The sequence below is a fragment of the Falco biarmicus genome, chromosome 1 (assembly GCF_023638135.1).
Source record: "Falco biarmicus isolate bFalBia1 chromosome 1, bFalBia1.pri, whole genome shotgun sequence".
Taxonomy (NCBI): domain Eukaryota; kingdom Metazoa; phylum Chordata; class Aves; order Falconiformes; family Falconidae; genus Falco; species Falco biarmicus.
In genome coordinates, this window is record NC_079288.1 from 21,592,566 (window position 1) to 21,610,462 (window position 17,897).

The 17,897-nt window shown below is 54.6% G+C and overlaps 1 protein-coding gene across 4 annotated transcripts in view; it reads left to right on the plus strand.

Annotated features, from left to right (window-relative positions):
• The first annotated feature begins 8,794 nt into the window (after positions 1-8,794).
• Positions 8,795-17,897, plus strand: part of DTX2 (deltex E3 ubiquitin ligase 2) — a 39,387-nt gene continuing 30,284 nt past the window's right edge. For all 4 annotated transcript variants that reach the window (XM_056349012.1, XM_056349020.1, XM_056349027.1 and 1 more), the window contains exons 1-2: positions 8,795-8,882; positions 13,761-14,155. In XM_056349012.1, coding sequence (XP_056204987.1) covers positions 13,843-14,155 — 313 coding nt within the window. In that variant the 5' untranslated portion in view covers positions 8,795-8,882; positions 13,761-13,842. The remainder of the gene's footprint in view (positions 8,883-13,760; positions 14,156-17,897) is intronic.

The window sequence follows — 17,897 nt, forward strand, 5'->3', positions numbered from 1 at the left end:
CTTCAGCATCGATCTGCATCCAGACTTTGAACACCAGGAACATAAAAGTCCCTAAATGCAAATGCTCGGGGGTAAGGTCAGCAGCCTGAAGATGCTGTCACCTCGTCCATGATTTCTCAGGCCATTTGAGCAGCATCTCAGACGTTTTCCATGTCTACATCGTTACTGCATGTGCTTTGAGTGGCTTGGCAGTATCAGGCTACAGGCTTACGCCGCTCCGAGGAAGAGAAAACACAGCCAGCCTTATTCAAGGAACAGCCACCACATAAGAAAGGCTAATTATAAAATTCCACAGGGCAGCAAGGCTGTTCTTTTGTTCGCCAGGAAAAAAAAGGAAGCTCTTTTTGTCCTTCATGATGGTCCTGCTGCCTAGTCACTCAGGGCCATGGGTGATGCTCATGGGAGAGTGGCTTCTGGAGGGGTCAAGGCTGAGCAGGACCATTCCCATGTCCACTCAGCATCCGACACGCACCACGAGCAGCATCTGTCACAGCTTCCTATGGCAGCGGGGTGGATGGCATCTACAGCAGTCGGCACCAGATCTCTTTGATGGCAGTAGCTCAGTCGTGGGTGGAGGCTGGGGAAAACAAGGGGCTCACAAATCTGCAGACAACACAGAGCTTCCAGAATGATGATGATAATAAAAAAAAAATTTCCCTTTTCAATTAGCTGGGAGAATAAAGAGAGGAGAGAGAAAATCATTTGTACATACTGTGCCATCGTCGGGAAATATGTTGTTGATTTAGAAGAAGGGCCTGGCGCAATATAGAAATGTCAGAAACTACAACAAAAGCATTTTTGCTGGCTGGAGGAAAGGACAAGGCTGAGCTGTTCCTCAGAACACCGGTTGCTGTGGCGAGCCATTAGCCAGCTTATAATGAACGGCAGGTTTCCCCTGGTGATTGCTGAGCTAAATTACCAGGAATTTACAGGTTTCCTTCTCGCTGCTGCCTGTGCTTTGGGGAGCAGTGGCACCAAGGATGCTGCACCTGCAGCAGGATGGAGCATTCCCTCTTTCCACACCCTCCTCTGCTCCTCCAGCTGCTCCAGGACATGGGCAGTGGGGGGGGGACCCCACGATGGAGCGTTCCAGGAAAGGAGCTCTCACACCCCAGCCCAGCCAGCGTCCAGCAGCCTTAAGAGAAGGGAAAGACGTAAGCACAGAGCAAGAACATCTCAGTTCCCCTGTTGTGGCACCCAGCCCTGCCTCGGTGCGGCTGGAGCTGTGGTCCTAGCACACCTCTGTGCTATTTGGTAACCCAGCTGCTAATTTTAATGTATTTTCTGGCAGCTGGTAAGGGCTGAAGGAAGAGTAGGGCTGAGGGAAGGGCAGCTGCAGCCCCCAGAGAGGCTCAGCATTGCCCTTGGCTGCTGCAAGCTGGAGCGCCGGGAGGGGTACCCATCCCCTCCCCAGACAAAATCACCTTTGTTCCTCCCAGTAATCTGCTTCCTGACCATCGTGCTGCAGAAACCACCCCAGCCAGGTGAGAAAGAGCAGCCCAAGGACACGGTGCTGACAGGCGGCTCTCCGGATGGCAGCTGACCCATGCCACAGGCTCTGGCTGTCAACCAGAGCTGCGGAGGAGCAGGCACGGACCGCAGGGGGGATGAGGGGATAGGAAACGGGGAGCTGGGTCCCCTCGGTCACCCAGGCTGGTCACAGCAAAGGCACTCGCTGTGCACCATCACCTTTAGGGTATCCTTGTAACTCCCTTTTCTGCGTCCCCTCTCACAGCATTGCCTGTCTGGGTGAAACCTCACCCTGCACTGGGCTCCCAGCGGTGGAATCCTATGGGACAACAGCCACTCATGTACGATGTGTCCGTATATAAGTCCATCTATAAGGAAGGCCAGACTTCCCCTGCTCCATGGCTGGCAGCACCGGGGAGTACAGGCAGCCTGCTTCTGCTGAAGTGTTGCTGCTGTTAGACAGGGCTGCTGCAGCCACAGATGAAGTGCTTTTAAACAATGCCCAGAAAGCTTGCGCCATGCCGAAGCTGTCCCCTTCATCAGCTCAATCCCAGGTGGCAGAGAGCAAATGGTTGGGAAGTGGTGACCTGTACGGGGACAGACAGACTGACGAGACAGACGGGGTGGACGTCACTGCCTGCCAGCGCAGAAACCCGCGTGGGATGGAGATGCCGCGTCCGAGCCTGACACTTAGAAATACAGAACAATTTGGGTTGAAATGATTGGAAGGGACCTTTACAGGTTTGTCTAGTCCAGGCCGATCCAGAAAACCTCCCGGAGGGATGGATGGCATTTTTGGCTGCCACACAGCTGAGTGTGCACTAGGTGGCACGCATTTTCAGGAAGAAATGCTTGAGGCAGCTGGGAGAGGGGTTGGGGTTTGGCAGAGAGCAAAGTCCCACTGGTGCCAGCCCCAGTGGTTCTGGGGGCTCGGGGGGGCTGCAGGCGATGGGCACGGTGGGTGTAAGGCGGAGTGGGGCAGTGTGTCTGGATCGGTGCTGATGGTGAGGTGAGGATGGCCAGAGCAGGCGAGACGAGTACGCGACTCAGAGGATATGGTGCCAGCGGTTTCTTGGCTGGATCTTGCAAAGGCAGGGATGGAGAGAGGCTTTTTACCAGGGTCTGTAGTGACAGGACAAGAAGCAGGGGTTTAAACTGAAAAAAAAGGGTAAATTTAGATTAGACATGAGGGAGAAGTGTTTTACGATGAGGGTGGCGAGGCGCTGGCCCAGGCTGCCCAGAGCAGCTGTGGGTGCCCCATCCCTGGCAGTGCCCAAGGCCAGGCTGGACGGGGCTGGGAGCAGCCTGGGCTGGTGGAAGGGGCCCCTGCCTGTGTCAGGGCGTGGCACTAGGTGGTCTTTAATGTCCCTTCCAACCCAAACCATTCCTGATTCCATGATTTCCCTGGAGGAGGCAGGCAGTGGGGCACAGAGAGCTTAGCAGAGCTCCCGGGGCATCTCCCACCACCAGCAGGGACCAGGGACGTGTCCCTTTCATCAGCTCAATCCCAGATATCAGAGAGCAAGGTCACCCAGTGACAGCAAGATGCCCATAACCCACCCCACCTCTGCTTTGCCTAATCCATCACTGGCAGGGACCAGCGGCAGCTGCTGCAGAGGCAAATGAAACACAATTCCACCTATTCTCTTCTGCCTGCAGAGGAATTTCTTCCTAATTCCTCTCACTTTGGGTTTGTCCGTTCAGGGAAATTAATCTGAAATTAAGTGGGCTGTGAATCCCGAGCACTGCAGCAACCCCAGCACAGTTTGGGCAGCTTTCTGAGGGGCTGGGCTGTTCCCCAGAGCACGAGGCTAACCCTGGTAGCTTAACAGAGCCTCAGCCAACAGGTTTTATATATGTTAGTGTAGGTCCTTGAGTCTGGTGGGATGGAGCAGCCTCGGAGAAATTAATTCACCAGCCTTCCAGCCTCACTGCAAGAAAAGAAACGGGGAGAAAACAAATATTTGACTGGTTATGCTGGTTTGTGGATGGCTCAGGCAGAAGGTGATCCTGTGCTGGAGGACCTGCTGCTTTGCGGAGTGATTTGGAGAGCATGCAGAGAAGGTTGGTTCAGTGCATAAGTACGGGAAATAGGGGATCCAGCTGAAAAAAAGCATAAGGGATTGTGTTAAATCCTGTGGATTGTTAGCTTAAAAATCATATCAAATATTTTTGCAGGCAGTAAGGACTATGAGGTCTGCATTCCTATAAATAGTAAACAGGGTCCTTAGGGAGAGCTGGACACTGAGATTCATGTTTCAAGCTCAGAGAGCATTGAGTATCTTTGTAGCCACCTTCCAAGGAAAGAGTTGAAGGAAATCCTGCAGCAGGGTCTGATGGGCTCAGCTGTTCGTCGTGCCCAGGGTTCATGTTGTATGTGGTGCCTTGGCTCTGCTAACCCCTTCCAGGGTTTTGGACCATCATGGCATATGGCTGTGGCTTTGACAAGTGAGGGAGAAGTATGAGAAAAGGGTGACTGAGGTCCAGCAAAGCACTTGTATCGCTGAGATGAGATTCTGTGCCTCACAGAGCCTTCCGTGTACCCTGCTGCAAGATGTCCTACCAGATCAGCTCATGAATCCCTGCTCAAAAATAATTCATAAAATATGATAATAATTAATAAGAAGAAAAGAAATCCAATGCACTTCTCGGCTCTTCCCACAGCTCAGCCACCACCTGGCTGGTGTTATCCCCATCGCACAGCCCTTACATCCTACAGAGGTTACACACAGTGCACCTCTGCTCTCCCATAACACAGCAGACTCCCTGCAGCCCTTATCTGTAACACCCTTCACACCCTGGAGCATCGTTCAAAGCCCTAACCCAGCTTCCCTCATCAGCCAGGACTCCCTGCTCCTCACTTGCAGTGTCTCTTCATCTTCCAGCCATGCTGTGTAGTTCTGCCAGGCTCAATATAATCTATTCTTCACCATCCTCCATCCTCCTTGAAACCTTTTTCTATTTAGGATCAGAGGATATTTGATGCCTATCCACCTGTGCAAGCACATGGATCAGAATCCGCTCCCCACACAGCTTTATAAAGCATAGCTATCTATTTTTCAGGCTTGTGTATATCGAGGTTGAAATGAAAAAAACCTTTGCATTTCTGTTTGGTTCCTAATTACAGCCACAGGACAGGAATTCTAAGCACTGGAGCTGCAGAGCACGAGTCTCCAGGCACTGGCCAGTTTTGCAGGAGCTGTGCCACTGGTAACAGTCCACAAAGGCCCCGTCCTCCTCCCAGGGAGCATCTCTGAAACTGAGATGTGTTTTGGGAGGCTTCCAGCAAGCACAGGGAGGCTGAAGCAGCCCTCACCCACCTGGTTCCCATCAGGGCCCCAGGCACCAAGCCTCGGAGCTAACTCTGCATCCCTCCTGTGAGCAGGGGAGCAGGGTGAGAAGTGGTATTTGCGGCAAAACTAGGGACCAGTTGGGATTTGACTCCTGGCAGCAGTTTTGTGCCAGCGAGAGCGGCGGTGGCTGGGGGTGGCCATGCCCTGGCATCTGAGCCGGGCTGGGCTGTCCATCCACAGAGCAGCCCTGCAGCCCCCCAGCACGGTGATGCTGCTGGGGCCATTGCAAAGCAAATCCCTGCCTGGAGCTGGCAGGCGATGCTCCACGGCTGCCTGCTTGGGGCTGCTGTCAGGGCTCTGGCCATGGGGCTCCGTGCCCCAGCCTGGCTCGTGGCCAGCGGGGTCCTTGCAGCAGCAGCAGGGTGGGTGTCGAGGGGCTTTGCACTCCGGCTGGTCCCGGGGGGCAGCCAAATGGAATCTGAAAGTCATAGCCCCGTGGCCAGAGCTTCCCCGTTCTGCGGTTTCCTTGCCTTCTCCAGCTCAGCAAATCTGGGCGATCCGGACATAATTTCCCCGGTATGATGCGCTCATTTTCTTTCCTTGAAACCCTGCCCCTGCCCAGCGGCCAGGGATAAAAGGAGGGCATGGCCAGAGGGGCCGAGCATCGTGCAGAGAAGAGCCTCGCAGCCCCCCAGCTCCAGCCCCGCTCGTGGCTCCCTCAGTCCCCGCAGCACCATGAAGGTCCCCGCAGCCGCCCTGGTCGCCCTCCTCCTCGTGTCCGGCGTGGCCGCGTCTCCCCGGGGCTGGGCCAGCCATTGCTCGGGGACCCCCGTGGGACTCAGGCATGGGGCCAGGGGTCTCCAGGGGTGCCACCGCCAGGGAATATGACACAAGGGGGGAGATGGGAGATGGCAAATCCTTGGGGAGCCCCAAGTGCTGGCAGGGCCAGAGCCTGTACTGCAGCCCAGGGTCTCACCATGGTGTCCGTCTGTCCCTCTGCCCTCACAGATGGTGTCCCCACCGCCTGCTGCTGCTGCTGGTGATGCAGACAGAGGTGATGAGGCTCCACAGGACGGGTCATTGCTGGTAGATGAAGCTGGGGGTGATGTGAGCACCCACTGCTGAGGGGGGCTCGGGAGGCGGTGACAGGGGCAGTGCCCCAAGGGGGGATGGGGACGAGGCTGGGGACACCCAGGCTGCTGCCGGCACGATCCGTTCAACTTATTTCAGTTAAATATTTATTGCTAAGAAAAAGGAAAATACAAAACTATTTTAAACTATATCCATATAATAATCAAAACTAAAAATGATTTCAGGTTGTTATATATATCTGGGCAGGGACTGGGAGAGCAGTTGGGTGTTGGGTTGCCCTTGGAGGATCTCAGCCTCTTCTTCCTCAGCCAAAGTGCCCAGAGTCCTGCTCAAGGGTCCCTGCGCCAGGGGGGCTGGGGGCTGGGTCAGCTGCCACGTCGAGCACCGCAAGGAGCAGGGAGGTGATGAGCACAACAAGCCCATGCCACGCTCCCTCCCTCTGTGCATCACAGCGCCTGTCCCCAGGGCCCCGATGGCTGTGCCTGTCCCCTGGGCTCCCTGTCCCCCCATGCACCCCTTGCCACTGCCCGTGCTGCTGTGGTTGCTGCACCCCCAGGACTCAGCACCGTTTGCCAGGATGGAGCAGCGCTGGTGGGTCCCACGGGAGTTGTAAATGCGAAAATTATTGCTTAGACAGACACATTACAGGCAGGCTATCCATCACATTTGGCAATGATTAGTACTTTGTGAGTATTCTGAACTCAAGTATATGGCCGTTTCATCCTCCTGGAAGAGAATAATCCATAGGCATTTGCATACGAGGCTGAACTGTGGGGAGATGCAGCTCCAGAGCGTTTGTACTGCAGCTGCAATGGTTATGTGCTCAGCACCAGGCATTTTCTGTAAGCAGAAAACTGACCCTGTATCAGCTCTGTAAGGATGAGTCCTGTGTATTTAACCCAGGAAGCAGAGTTTTAGAATATCCCTCCACGCCCATGGCCTAAGGTGGTTATATACGGTATTTTTGCTATAATTATTCAGTCCAAGCATAATGTACTTTATTTTTGTAAGCCTTTTGGAGCACCTCCAGAGCAGGTGTATTGTGGCATGTTGCAGGTGAACCTGTGCTGCTGGGTGTAAAGTCCGGGGAAGTTTAAAAAGTCATTTGATAAGGACTGGTGAATGCTTCCTCATTCTGAAAGGTGTTGCAAGTGGTTTTGGCTTCTGCTGCTGAAGCACCCACGCAGGGAAGGACCCAGGTGGGGTCCGACCCACCTCTAACACAGTAGGAAGAGGTAATCCACCTGCCTGCAAGGTGTTCCAGAATTCATGCAATCTCTAAATAAACACGTAGGTCTTGCAAGGGGTCTGGCCAAGGTGAAGCAGGCAGCTGGAAGGGAGCTGCGCTCTATCGCCAGAGGTATCTGCCGCACACGTGTTTTATTTAATGATTCTCAACCCGTGCTCAAACATGGCAGTAATCTCCAGGGGTTTGTTTTTGATTTACGTGAGTGTAAGTGAAACCAAAAATAACTGTCCTCAAGGCTGTAGCTGAGCAGCTGATCAATCCCCGGGCGAATCCAGTTTGGGGGGTCGCAGCCCCCCAGCAGTCACACATCACCCCCACCAGGATGAGTCAGGGTGTAGAAAGCAGCTCCCCCAGATGACATCCAGAGGTGTTAAGCTTCATTAGAGGCTGCACCTCTAACGAGACGTAGGTGTCACAAGCCCTGCTGAACCATGGGGATAGAAGTAACAATGCCGGGAGCGTACCTGTGTCCAATGTTTTTCAAAAAGGACCAAATTCTGTATCCTGGAGCCAAGATAGTGCAGAGCTGCAGGAGCAGACCCCAGTGCCACAGGTCCCAGGGAAACCCAGAGCCTGTATTCCACGCTGGAGCGGGATACACGCTGCTCCCTGCTCTGCTCTGCCTTGCTGCACGCAAAAATCCAAAAGTCGCAGTGGAGCAGTGGTGTGAGAGAGAAACCCATGGGGGAGAGGGCATGGGGGAGAGCAGGGGCTGGGTGTCAAGTGTTGACCATCGGCACCAACACCTCCCTCGTTGTGTGAGCGATGTTTTAACAAAAGGCATCAAAATAAATCTGCAAAGCTGAAAGGCAAGGAAGGGCAAGGCCACGCCAGCTCCTGCTCTTTGCTCCTAACCGTGTACCGTCGCTGCCAAGCGCACGGCTTACATTGCCGGTATTTTCGGTGGAGACATGGCAGCCTCCTGGTGCTCGGCTCCGTTTGCAGACCTCTGGAAGCCAGAAAGCTCCTTCTCTCTTCGTTTCTCTCCTTGACAGTAAAAATAGGTTTTAAAAAGTCCTTTAATCCAGCAGGCGATCTTCTTCTTCCATGGCTTATCCCAGCCCTGCCCGGCCACCCGCGGGCATCGCCTCTGCAGCCAAGCTTCCTTGCTGGGCCCGGGGGGTGCCCGGGCTTTGTGGGGCTGAAGGGGGACACGGCAGCGATGGGCACCCGCGTGTCCCCAGGTGCCTGGGTGATGGACTCCACGCCTGGCATGGCCCCGGGGTGGTGGGTCCCTGTGCTGCACAAGGGGTGACGCTGCCTCCAGGTGCCAGCAGCACCCTGGGACGTGGGGGAGCGCAGGGGGCATGGCTCTGCCCCCCACGCCGGGGGAAGCCTGGGGGGGACTCCAGGGGGGCACACGCAGCTCCGTGCCATCTCACACACTGGCTGCACACACTTAGAAACGCGCACACACAGTCACACACACACACCACCACCCCGATGCCCCCCCCCCGGCACCCCACAGTGACGGTGCCCCCCGGTGCCCACCCCCCGGCACCCCACAGTGACGGTGACCCCCGGTGCCCACCCCCCGGCACCCCACAGTGACGGTGACCCCCGGTGCCCTCCCGGCACCCCACAGTGACGGTGTCCCCCCCCGGCACCCCCCCCCGAGGGGCGGTGCCCCGCCCCCGCCCCGCGCAGCCGAGGCCCCGCCCCCGGCACCGCCCGCCCCGCCCCCGCACTACATCCCCCAGGCGGCCGCGCGCGCGCACGCGCAGGGCCTCCCGCCGCCGCGGGCCGGGGAGCGGCAGCGCCGCCGCCGCCGGATTCGGGTGAGGGGCGCGCTGGGGCGGGGGGCGCGGGGCCGGGCCGGGCCCCTTCCCTGTGGGGCGCGGGGCCCGGGCCGGCCGGCAGGGGCCTTTCCCGGCTACGAGCGGCCGGTACCGACGCACGGCCGCCGGGCGCAGCTCGCCCTGCCCGGGCCGCTCCAGTCCGCTCGGGGCAGCGGACGAGGCGCGGGGGGCGCGGGCCGGGCCTTCCCTGCGGGCCGGGGGGGGCCGGTGCCGCCCAGACGAACCCCCCGGTGCCTGCAGAGCCCGTGGTGGCCCCGGGGAGGGCGCTGGAGGTGGGAGGGGGACGGAGGGGGAGACGTGGTGGGGCTGCGGGGCGCTCCGGGGCCGGGCTGACCCCCGCGGCCGGGTGGCCCCGGGCTTTGCCCTTCCCTGAGCCCGGCTGCAGGCGCGGGGGCCCCTCCCGGGGCGAGGCGAAGCCCTGGGGAGCCCCCCGGCCAGCCCCCCTCTAGCAAGGGGGCTTCTCACAGCGCCCGGCCTGCGGCGGTGCCGGGGGCCTGGGCCGGGGGCGCTGCGGGCCGCTGGGGGGTCCCCTTCCCCCCGGCTGTGCTCTGCACCCGTGCCGGCCCCCAGCCCCTCCGCGGAGCTCCACCGGGCGCTTTGTTCCGCCTCGGCTGCCGCCCGGGCTGTCACCTCCGAGGGGGTCCCACCCGAAGGCCGTCGGGGGTGGCAGGAGGCCGGGTTTGCAGCGCCTGGGCTTTATTTCTGCTCTTTTTTTGGCCGTCGAGGCAGCGTAGCCAGGGTGAGCAAAGGCTGGGAGAAGGCAGGAGTCTTCCCAGGGCAGACGGATCAGTGGGGTTGGGAGTTACTGCTGCCGCCTCTGTACTGCCCGGCCCTATCCTCCTCCCCACCCCCCCAGGTTGTTGCAGCCCCCGGTGCTGGGGGCTGGTGGACAGCACGATGCCTTTAGGTGCAAGTTACCTGGCCAGAGCATCAAACCCTGTTGCATCGCTGTGTTTGCAGCTGGGGTTGAGCTTGGCCCAGAGCTGCAGAGCAGATGATGATGATGATGATGGGGGGGGGGGGGGGGCCCTGGCTGGGTGGTTTGGGGTCAGGGTGGCACTGGGCACCTGTAATGCTGCTCCACTCGCATACCCTGCGTGGGGTCACAGGCTCACTGTAGCCCCACCGCCTCCCCGTGCTCTCTGTGCTCCCCTAATCCTGTGTAATCTTGTCTCCTGGGCTCTTTGCAGCCCTCCCTGTCCAGTCTCTTATGTGGTGTTAGTGGTGCTTAACAGATCCCTCCTGGGCACCTTCTTTTCTGAGCAACTTGCTAAAAAGACTTTGTTTTACCAGTCTGTTGACTTCTAATTTTTTTAATGCAGCCCGGCTCAAGGGTTCCTGAGGCCTTTTCTTTTCCAGGTACAAGCTAGCATACCACATAAACTTCTATCAGCACTGGCAATTTCAGTTTAGAAACTTAAAAAGGAACTTGGCATTTTTAGAAATCATCTCAGACCCATGAATTTTAAGATCCTGCATTTAAAGTGAAAGAAAATTCTGCTTTCTGAAAGTAGAACAGGTTTGAGAATTAAACATGTCTTTCAAATGCTTTAATTCCCACTTGCCCCTCCCCAGCTTTCTCACCACCGCTTGCTGGAGCTTGAGGAGCAGGCAGTGAATCTACTGGGAAACACAGCTGAAATGCACCCAGTTCTTTTCCTGTCCAAGTCCCCGATTAAAGCCACGTGGGCAAATGTTTGAGAGGTTCTGCTGAGGCATAAAGATCCAACCAAACAAATCCAAATTCAAGATCAGAGCCCATGTTACAAATTTCCAGCCAACCACCCTCCACTTAGGAGGTATATTTAAGTTTGTACCTCAAGTAGTCAGGGTTTTGTTTTCATTTGGGGCAAGATGGCCCATAGGATTTCTAATTGAAGCCAGGACTGTTTGCTGAATAAACCTAGCTTTTTAGGGCTTGGTATGACTTTTTAGCTTTTCAAGGCATTTTTAAAGATCAAGGTGAAGTCCATGGGATTTTAGCAAAGACGTGTAGCTGCTCCCTCTGGGCTGCTGATCCTTTCAGGACAGAGCCAGCGTGAAGGAGCTAGTGCAGCTGAACTGCTGCTGCTAGCATCCAAAATGTAGTGCTGGGGAAGTGGGCTGTGTAAGGCAGCCCAAGCCGCAGCCAGCCCTCTCTATACAGCTCTGCTAGCTGCATTCCCAAACCCGTATTGCCTTGATGTAACACACACAGCAGCCCAAGGAGGGTAAGGCTGAAAACTGTATGAGCGGCTCTGCTATTGAATGTCTCTGCTTTTAATATTTGTGTGCTGTTGAATTCCTGGAGAGGGACTACAACTTCAGGCTTTTTCTTTCTCTTGTTTGCCTTAACTCAGGGATTCGTGTAATTTTGGCTTACTGAAGCTCTCCTGCATTCCTCGCTTCCCAGTCCATGCAAGCAGCTGCTGGCTCGAGCAGCGTTCAACAGAGAGAACTGGCAGGAGGCTGAAATACGCCCCTTGCTCCTCCTTTGGACTAGCAGTCCCAGCACAGGAAATATTTTTCCATTCTGATGGGGAAGTGAATGTCGGAGCACGCGACACTCGCGTGCAGCCAGGCTGGGTACCTATGCGTGTGGTCCAGGACTCAAAGCATCGCTGCCATCCAAGGGGGTGAGCGATAGGCTTTGGTCACGCAGCTGTTCTAAGACACCATCCCAGTGCGTGCAAAGTGATATGTGAGGGAGGTGGCTTTTCCACTGGGATGCGCTTTTTTTTTTTTCCCATTTCCTGCTGCCGTGTTTCAAAAAGGAAGGAAAACAAATGCTAACTCCCTCCAACAGCCTCCCTCTGCTTATGGCTGTAGGATGTACAGATGAATATTTGGCAACAGCAGCTTTGGGGGGGAAAGGTGTTGGTTCTCTCTTTGGGGTTCAGGGCACCTTGTGCAGGTGGGTAGGACAGAAAACCCTGCAGCCCTGCTTTGACTCATGCTAGCCTGAGCTGAGCGTGGTCATGCTGGTGGTCCCTGAGGTGTCGGTGTGAAATCTGCCATAAAAAGAACTGGCAGAGGCAGGTGTTGAGTTTGTCACCTCAGGTTTTAATTCACTGGTTTGAGCAGTAAAATAACTGTCCTTGGTGCGTTAGGGAAGAGAGAATTGGGTGGAAAAGATTGGTTGCAGAGACCAGGGTCTTAGTGATCTGGAGCAGTTTGGCACCAACACTGGTTGATCTGGGGGTGTTCTGTAAAAATCTCAGAGCAGCTCATAAACTAATTTACAATGAATTCCTGGAGAAAGTGTTGCTTTCCTCTTATAAATGCAGACGTGTGGGCGTGTCTGTTCTTCGCTCGCTCTTTTTCTTTTTTTAAGCTAGCAAGCCACGCAAGCATGATGGATGGGATGCTCCATGGAGCGTGGGATCTTCCCCCATCCGGCAGGGATGTCATTCTCCGTGCAGATGGCATCCTCCAGTGGAAGCCACCCACTGCTGCTCTGCCTCTTGGGAGACCTGAACTTTTCCATTTGATGGGAAGGAAGCTCATAGCTCCCTGCTGAGTGCTGGGAGTTAAGCGAGCAATCAATGATGTGAGACCTTAGGAAGGAGAAGGCAACTTTATTTTAAAACAAAATGAATTTCACTTGTTCACAGTCATACCCGCTTCTCTCATGAGCACCAACACGGGGATCTCCAAGTGGTTGTCCAGCATTCGGGCACCGAGGCACATGTGTCCAGATGGTCTGGACAGGATTCCTTTAAATGACACAGCAGTGAAAGAATGCCAAATATCAGGCCTTTGGTGTCTCTGGGACAGCTTGGTGGCCACTTGATGGCTTTGGGTCTGCTTTTTGACATCCCTTGGCGGCTAAGAGTGGTGGCCTTTTGTCTCTGCATCCTGTCTCTGTGAGTAGTTAGGATTAAATTCACTGGCCTTTTTGTCTTTATGTGTATGTCTTAAGGCTCCTATGCCATTCTCTGTTCTTCCCCAAATCATCTTTTAATGGCTTGAGTCTTTCTTGATGCAGATTATCCCTTGTTTCAAGATGTTCCTTGTTTTCCCACCTGAAAATATGCAGCTAGGTGTGCTGGGATCTTGAGGACCTGCTAAATCGCTGCCCTTAGCACAGGCTGTTTATTCCACTCTGTGTTCCTCCTAGTGCTTCTGTACTCCTCATCCATTCTTCACTCAGACCACACTCAACGTCTGTATTACTGTGATGTGCAGACTGCGTAAAGAATTGTCTTTTGGCTTTGTCTGCATATATAACACTTCACAGGAGTCAAGGGACTGATCCTGGATCAAAACTGAATGGTCAGAAGCCTGAATGAAGCTGATAATGTAGCCCTGGAGCTCAGATCAGGGAGGAGTTCAGGACCCACATGTGTATGAAGTAATTCGTACAAGTGCTTGAGGAGCTCCAGCTCACAAGCTGGCAGCTCATAATGCTGCCAGGAGTGGCACTGAGTGTGGGTGGGGAGGGCTGCAGAGTGTCTGCTTGCCCTGGCACACTCCTGGCTAGTGAGCATCAGAACTCGGGTCAGGGCTTACTGATCTGCCTGGCGCAGATCAGCAGTGGCTCTGGGCTGGTTTTGTGTGGATCTGCAGCAACTCATGTGGTATTTGGTGCTGCAGACCATAGGAAGCAGAGTCTCTCAAAAGCATTTTTGCTCTAATTTAGCAAGAAAAGTTGCTAGCATTGGGAGGGAGTGGGTGGTGGTACCTCATTTGCCCTTGACCAGAGGGTTTTGAGGCCAGTCCACTTCTCTGTAGTCTCCTAAATGCATAGCAAGCATCTTCTGTGAAAGGCTGAGCTTGTTTCCCCCTCTTAAATGGCTCGTGTGATAGCGATGCAGGGTGGGGTGGATGTGGGGCATCGTTCTCAGCTCCGTATGCTCTCTTTGTTTCTTGCTGCAGGTCCCCCAGAAGAAAATGGTTTAAGGCCAGCCAGCGCAGCTGCTGCTTCCCATCGCGGCGTCCCCAGACCTCAGGGAGGAACATGGCAGCAGCTCAGGGAGCAGGAAGCAGTTCAGCCGGGCCATCCGGACTTCCCAGTTCTGCCCCAGGGCACAGCAGCAATTCCACTTCCACAGCAGTGGCAGTGTGGGAATGGCAGGATGAATTTGGCAGGTGGAGGCCATACCGAGGGAATGTCTGCAGCTACATTGAACAGGTTTTTCAGGCCTCTCAGCAGAAGGGCCGACGTTCGGGGTCGGGACTTGTCAGCAGCATCCCTTTGGGACATGCAGACCCTGTCTTGGCCCCCTACGTCATCGACATCCCAAGTTTGACACAGTTCCGGCAGGATACAGGTAAGGGAGCTTCCCTACCCGTGCTGGGGTTTTGATGGGGCTGCTTGTGTGCTTGGAGATAAGTGGGGCATTGTGCTGTGTCGGAGAGCTCTAGAAAGCTCTGTTGTCTGCTGCCACTGCTGGGCAGTTTTCTGAGGGGTGGCGTGTCTGCTTCTCTCCCGGGGCTGTCTGCTGCCCAGCATGTTAGCACGTGAGAAAATCTATGTTGGCTGGCGTGAATCTGTGGGGCTGGGTGCAGGCATGCGGCCGTGATCTCTTAGGAAGCCCCATCGTAGGACCCCTGGAGCTCAGAGCTTGTGAGCCACAGCCCTCAGAGCTGGAAAACTTTCTTCCTGCCCCCACCCACATCCATTCAAGACCATTCATGTAAAAAGGCCTTTTTACAATTTAAACCCTCCCGTTTGAATCCCTTGTTCCCTCTGCAACTGGAGTGCCAGCTGCTTTACCTTGGCATGCCGCCCTGCGCAAGCTGCTTTGCGAAAGCCTGCAGCCCCCGCACAACGCCATAATGCTGCAGCGGAATATTCCCTGCACTTGTGCTACACGAGGCTGGCTTGCTTCCTCCCAGGGAGGGTTTGATAGCAGGATTGAAACCCAGTTTTCATTCTCATCTTGTCTCTCTTGGGGTCACTAAGGCTAGTAGCTCAGAATTTGCCGAGGTGACTCCTACCCTCTTTTGCTCCAGATGTGCTCAGCAGCTGTAGCTAGAAAGGGGGCAAGAGTGGAATGCATGCTTTTATCCTCTGGAAAATCCAGGGAGATCCCAGTTACACACCCTGAATGAATAGCTGCTTTGGACAATTCGCCATGCATCTGTTTCTCCTTCAGCAACATCTCTCCCATCACCCCAGGACGCAGTCAAGCATCACCCCAAGCTTTAGAGATGGGCAGTGTGCTGGTTCTTGCCAATCGAAGCAATAAGTGAGCAATATCTTGAATCAGCTGCAGGGTTGGGCAGTTCCTACAGGAAAAGAGAAGTGGTTGGAGCAAAAGCCAGTGGTCATCACAGCTGCATCCATGTTTTTATTCTGATTCAGTGACTTCAGGGTTAGCTTTTCTAGTGGTGTCCTGGCTGAGGAGCTTTCTTAGCCGAGTGCCTTGTCAGGTCTGCTCAGCATAACCTGTTTGAGCATCTGGAAGCCTTGCTGAGGTTGTGGCTTTGAGCAATACAGCATGGACCACCAGAGCTGGCACCAGTGGCCATTTTTTTCCTGTTTTCTTCACACCAAACTTCTAAAGGAGCCTTCCAGCCTCTTGCCTTGTGCTCTAACACATGGGCAGCAGCCCCAGGCTGTTCCTTCTCAGGAAATGACCCGATTTGGTGAGGGTGAGCAAAGTGCTTGTGCGAGGGTGGAAGATGTGTCCTAGTGTGAATGGGACATCCTCCTTCATGAGTGGAGCACCTCCCTTTGGAGGTCCTGTATCTCTTGTGAAAGATCGCAAAACACCTAGCTAATACAGTCCATCGCAGGGTGGTTCGGAGTGGGTTGTGTCTGGAGGACAGTCTGATACAATTTTGGAAAAGGTGTTGGCTAGCATGATCTTATCTTCCCTTGGGTGAGATCTGTGGTTGAGTTGTCAATAACAAAAAGGCTGATTCCACTTCACAGCGCTCCTGCAGTGTTTCCCACTGATCCGGAGGGATGCTGATCACAGTGGCCAGGTCTGAACGCCTCTCTCCACAAGTACCTGCGTGCTCTGCAACGTGACTATTGGAAATGCTCTCATATCCCCTTTTAATGGCCCAGTTCGAAGCAAAGCTTTTCCTCTCTGCAGGGCTTTCCCTTGAATGTGAGCCTTTCTGAGCAAGCAGCCAGCTGACCTTTGTCATGTGCTAGAGAAAAGAATCTCTGCAGGAAACATCCCCATGAAAAATCTTTAAACAGAGCAAAAAATAGGCTGTTGTATTCTGCTCATTAGCTATTAGACAGACAAATAGGCTCTTCAAAGGAAGCCAGGGAGAATAACAGGAAGCCAGTGTTAACTGGACCAGTATCCCCACCAACGGGAATGACAGCTGTGCAGGGGAATTGTGGGGGCAGGATTAGCTGTGAGCTTCAGCTGCTGGTTCAAGCAGATTAGCTGGGAGTGAATGCAAGGGAGCAGCAGGAGCTGTCCTCTCACCACAGCTGTTTGCCCACCCTGGAGAGGAATGCCAGTTTCCCTGCCAGCCTGGGGGAATGGGGATGTTTTCCAAGTGCATGGCTTTGGTCTTGTTATTGACTTCTAAAAGCTCTTCTCCCTGCTGCTCTTTGGGGGTGTTAATGCTGTCTTTAAAAGACAGGTTGCTTGCAAACTGCTCAAGTCCTCTCTGTGCTGCTTGTAGCTTCTGACCTGCCAACGGAGCAGGGGCAGGCTTGCTCATCTCCTCTGAGACGTGTTCCGCTGTGTGTTTCATGACACCTTGCTTTAGCCGTGTGTTCCCTGTGTTCTTCTCTTAAGTGTAGCGCATTTCTCACCATCTCACTTCCAGCTCAGTCTCGTACCTGCTCATCTGCTCAGGGGGTTACCCCTGATGTTGTCCACCTGTTGAGGCCATAGGTTTGTGTTTCTAAAACTTGGCAGGCACTGGATAGGAGCAGTCCATCACTAGAGTTTGCTTTTGGCTGTTTCATCTGCTTTCCCATGTAAGGTGTCGATTCCTGGCTGGGGAAGGCTGCTTTGGTTCTGCGGATACCTTCTGCCCTGACTTCTGCCAGAGGAAGGTCTTGTCCCACAGGAATCCCTGGGTTTTGTTGTTGAGTTTTCAGGGTTCAACCCCAGTTCTTAGAGGGGAGGTTGCTGTGTTTCCCTGGCTGCTAGTAGCTTCTTAGGTGTGCTGATGAGATGTCTGTTGGGTGGTCACTGGAGAGTGCTGCTCTGCGATAGGCAGACACTTGGTGCTGCTCTGGCTGCTGGAGCAGCAGGTTGGGAGCAAATGCTGGACCTTTCCTGGCTGTTCATCCCCTGCAGATGAACAGTCCCTAGCAGAAACACAAGTTGTACCATTCCTGCCTTTGAGAGAGCCTCAGCCTTTGTCTGCTCCAGAGCTCAGGTCTGTCTTTACTGATGTAGTTTCTGCAGTGACACGCAGGATGTGTCTGCACCCCAGCACAGGGTCTCGTTATGGTCTGACCACCGAAGCGCTGTGCAGAAACTACCAGCACCATTTACAAAGAAAGAAGCCTGAGAGTGTGATGGGAGCGGAGATGTGACTTCTGTGCTGTCAAGCACTGAGGTGGCAGTTAATGCCCTTATGGTTTGAGTCAAGTCCTGGTAGTTTCTGCAAGCCCAGCGCTGAGGGCTAGAGATAACGGCAGTGTGAGGCAGAGCTACTTGAGCCAGCATTCAGCCAGCCAGAGCCTGAGCACAGGTAGCATAGCAATTGGGTTTTGGCAGCGTGGAGTCCCACGTGGGCTGTCCTCCCTCTACCTTGGGGTGTGCTTGTTGGTCATAAAGCTTGCTTGGGTTGCCTGCCCCCCACGGAACCACCAGCAATATCCTGGGGAACTTCTCTGCAGGCTTTAGGTGTGGATACTTCTAAACACATGTGTTTTCACCTGGGGTCCTGGAGCATAGTGTCATAACTCTCATGACCTCTTTAGAGGCTTTGTTTTATCTTTTTCCTCCTGGTGCTGATCTTCTCTGAACAGCTCTGGTGTCATAATGACTTGCTGCACTCCTGTTCACCCCCACCTGCCTGCATCCCCAGACTTGTTTGCCCGGCAGCGTTTCCTCGCTTCTCTTTCTCGGTGCAGAGTGA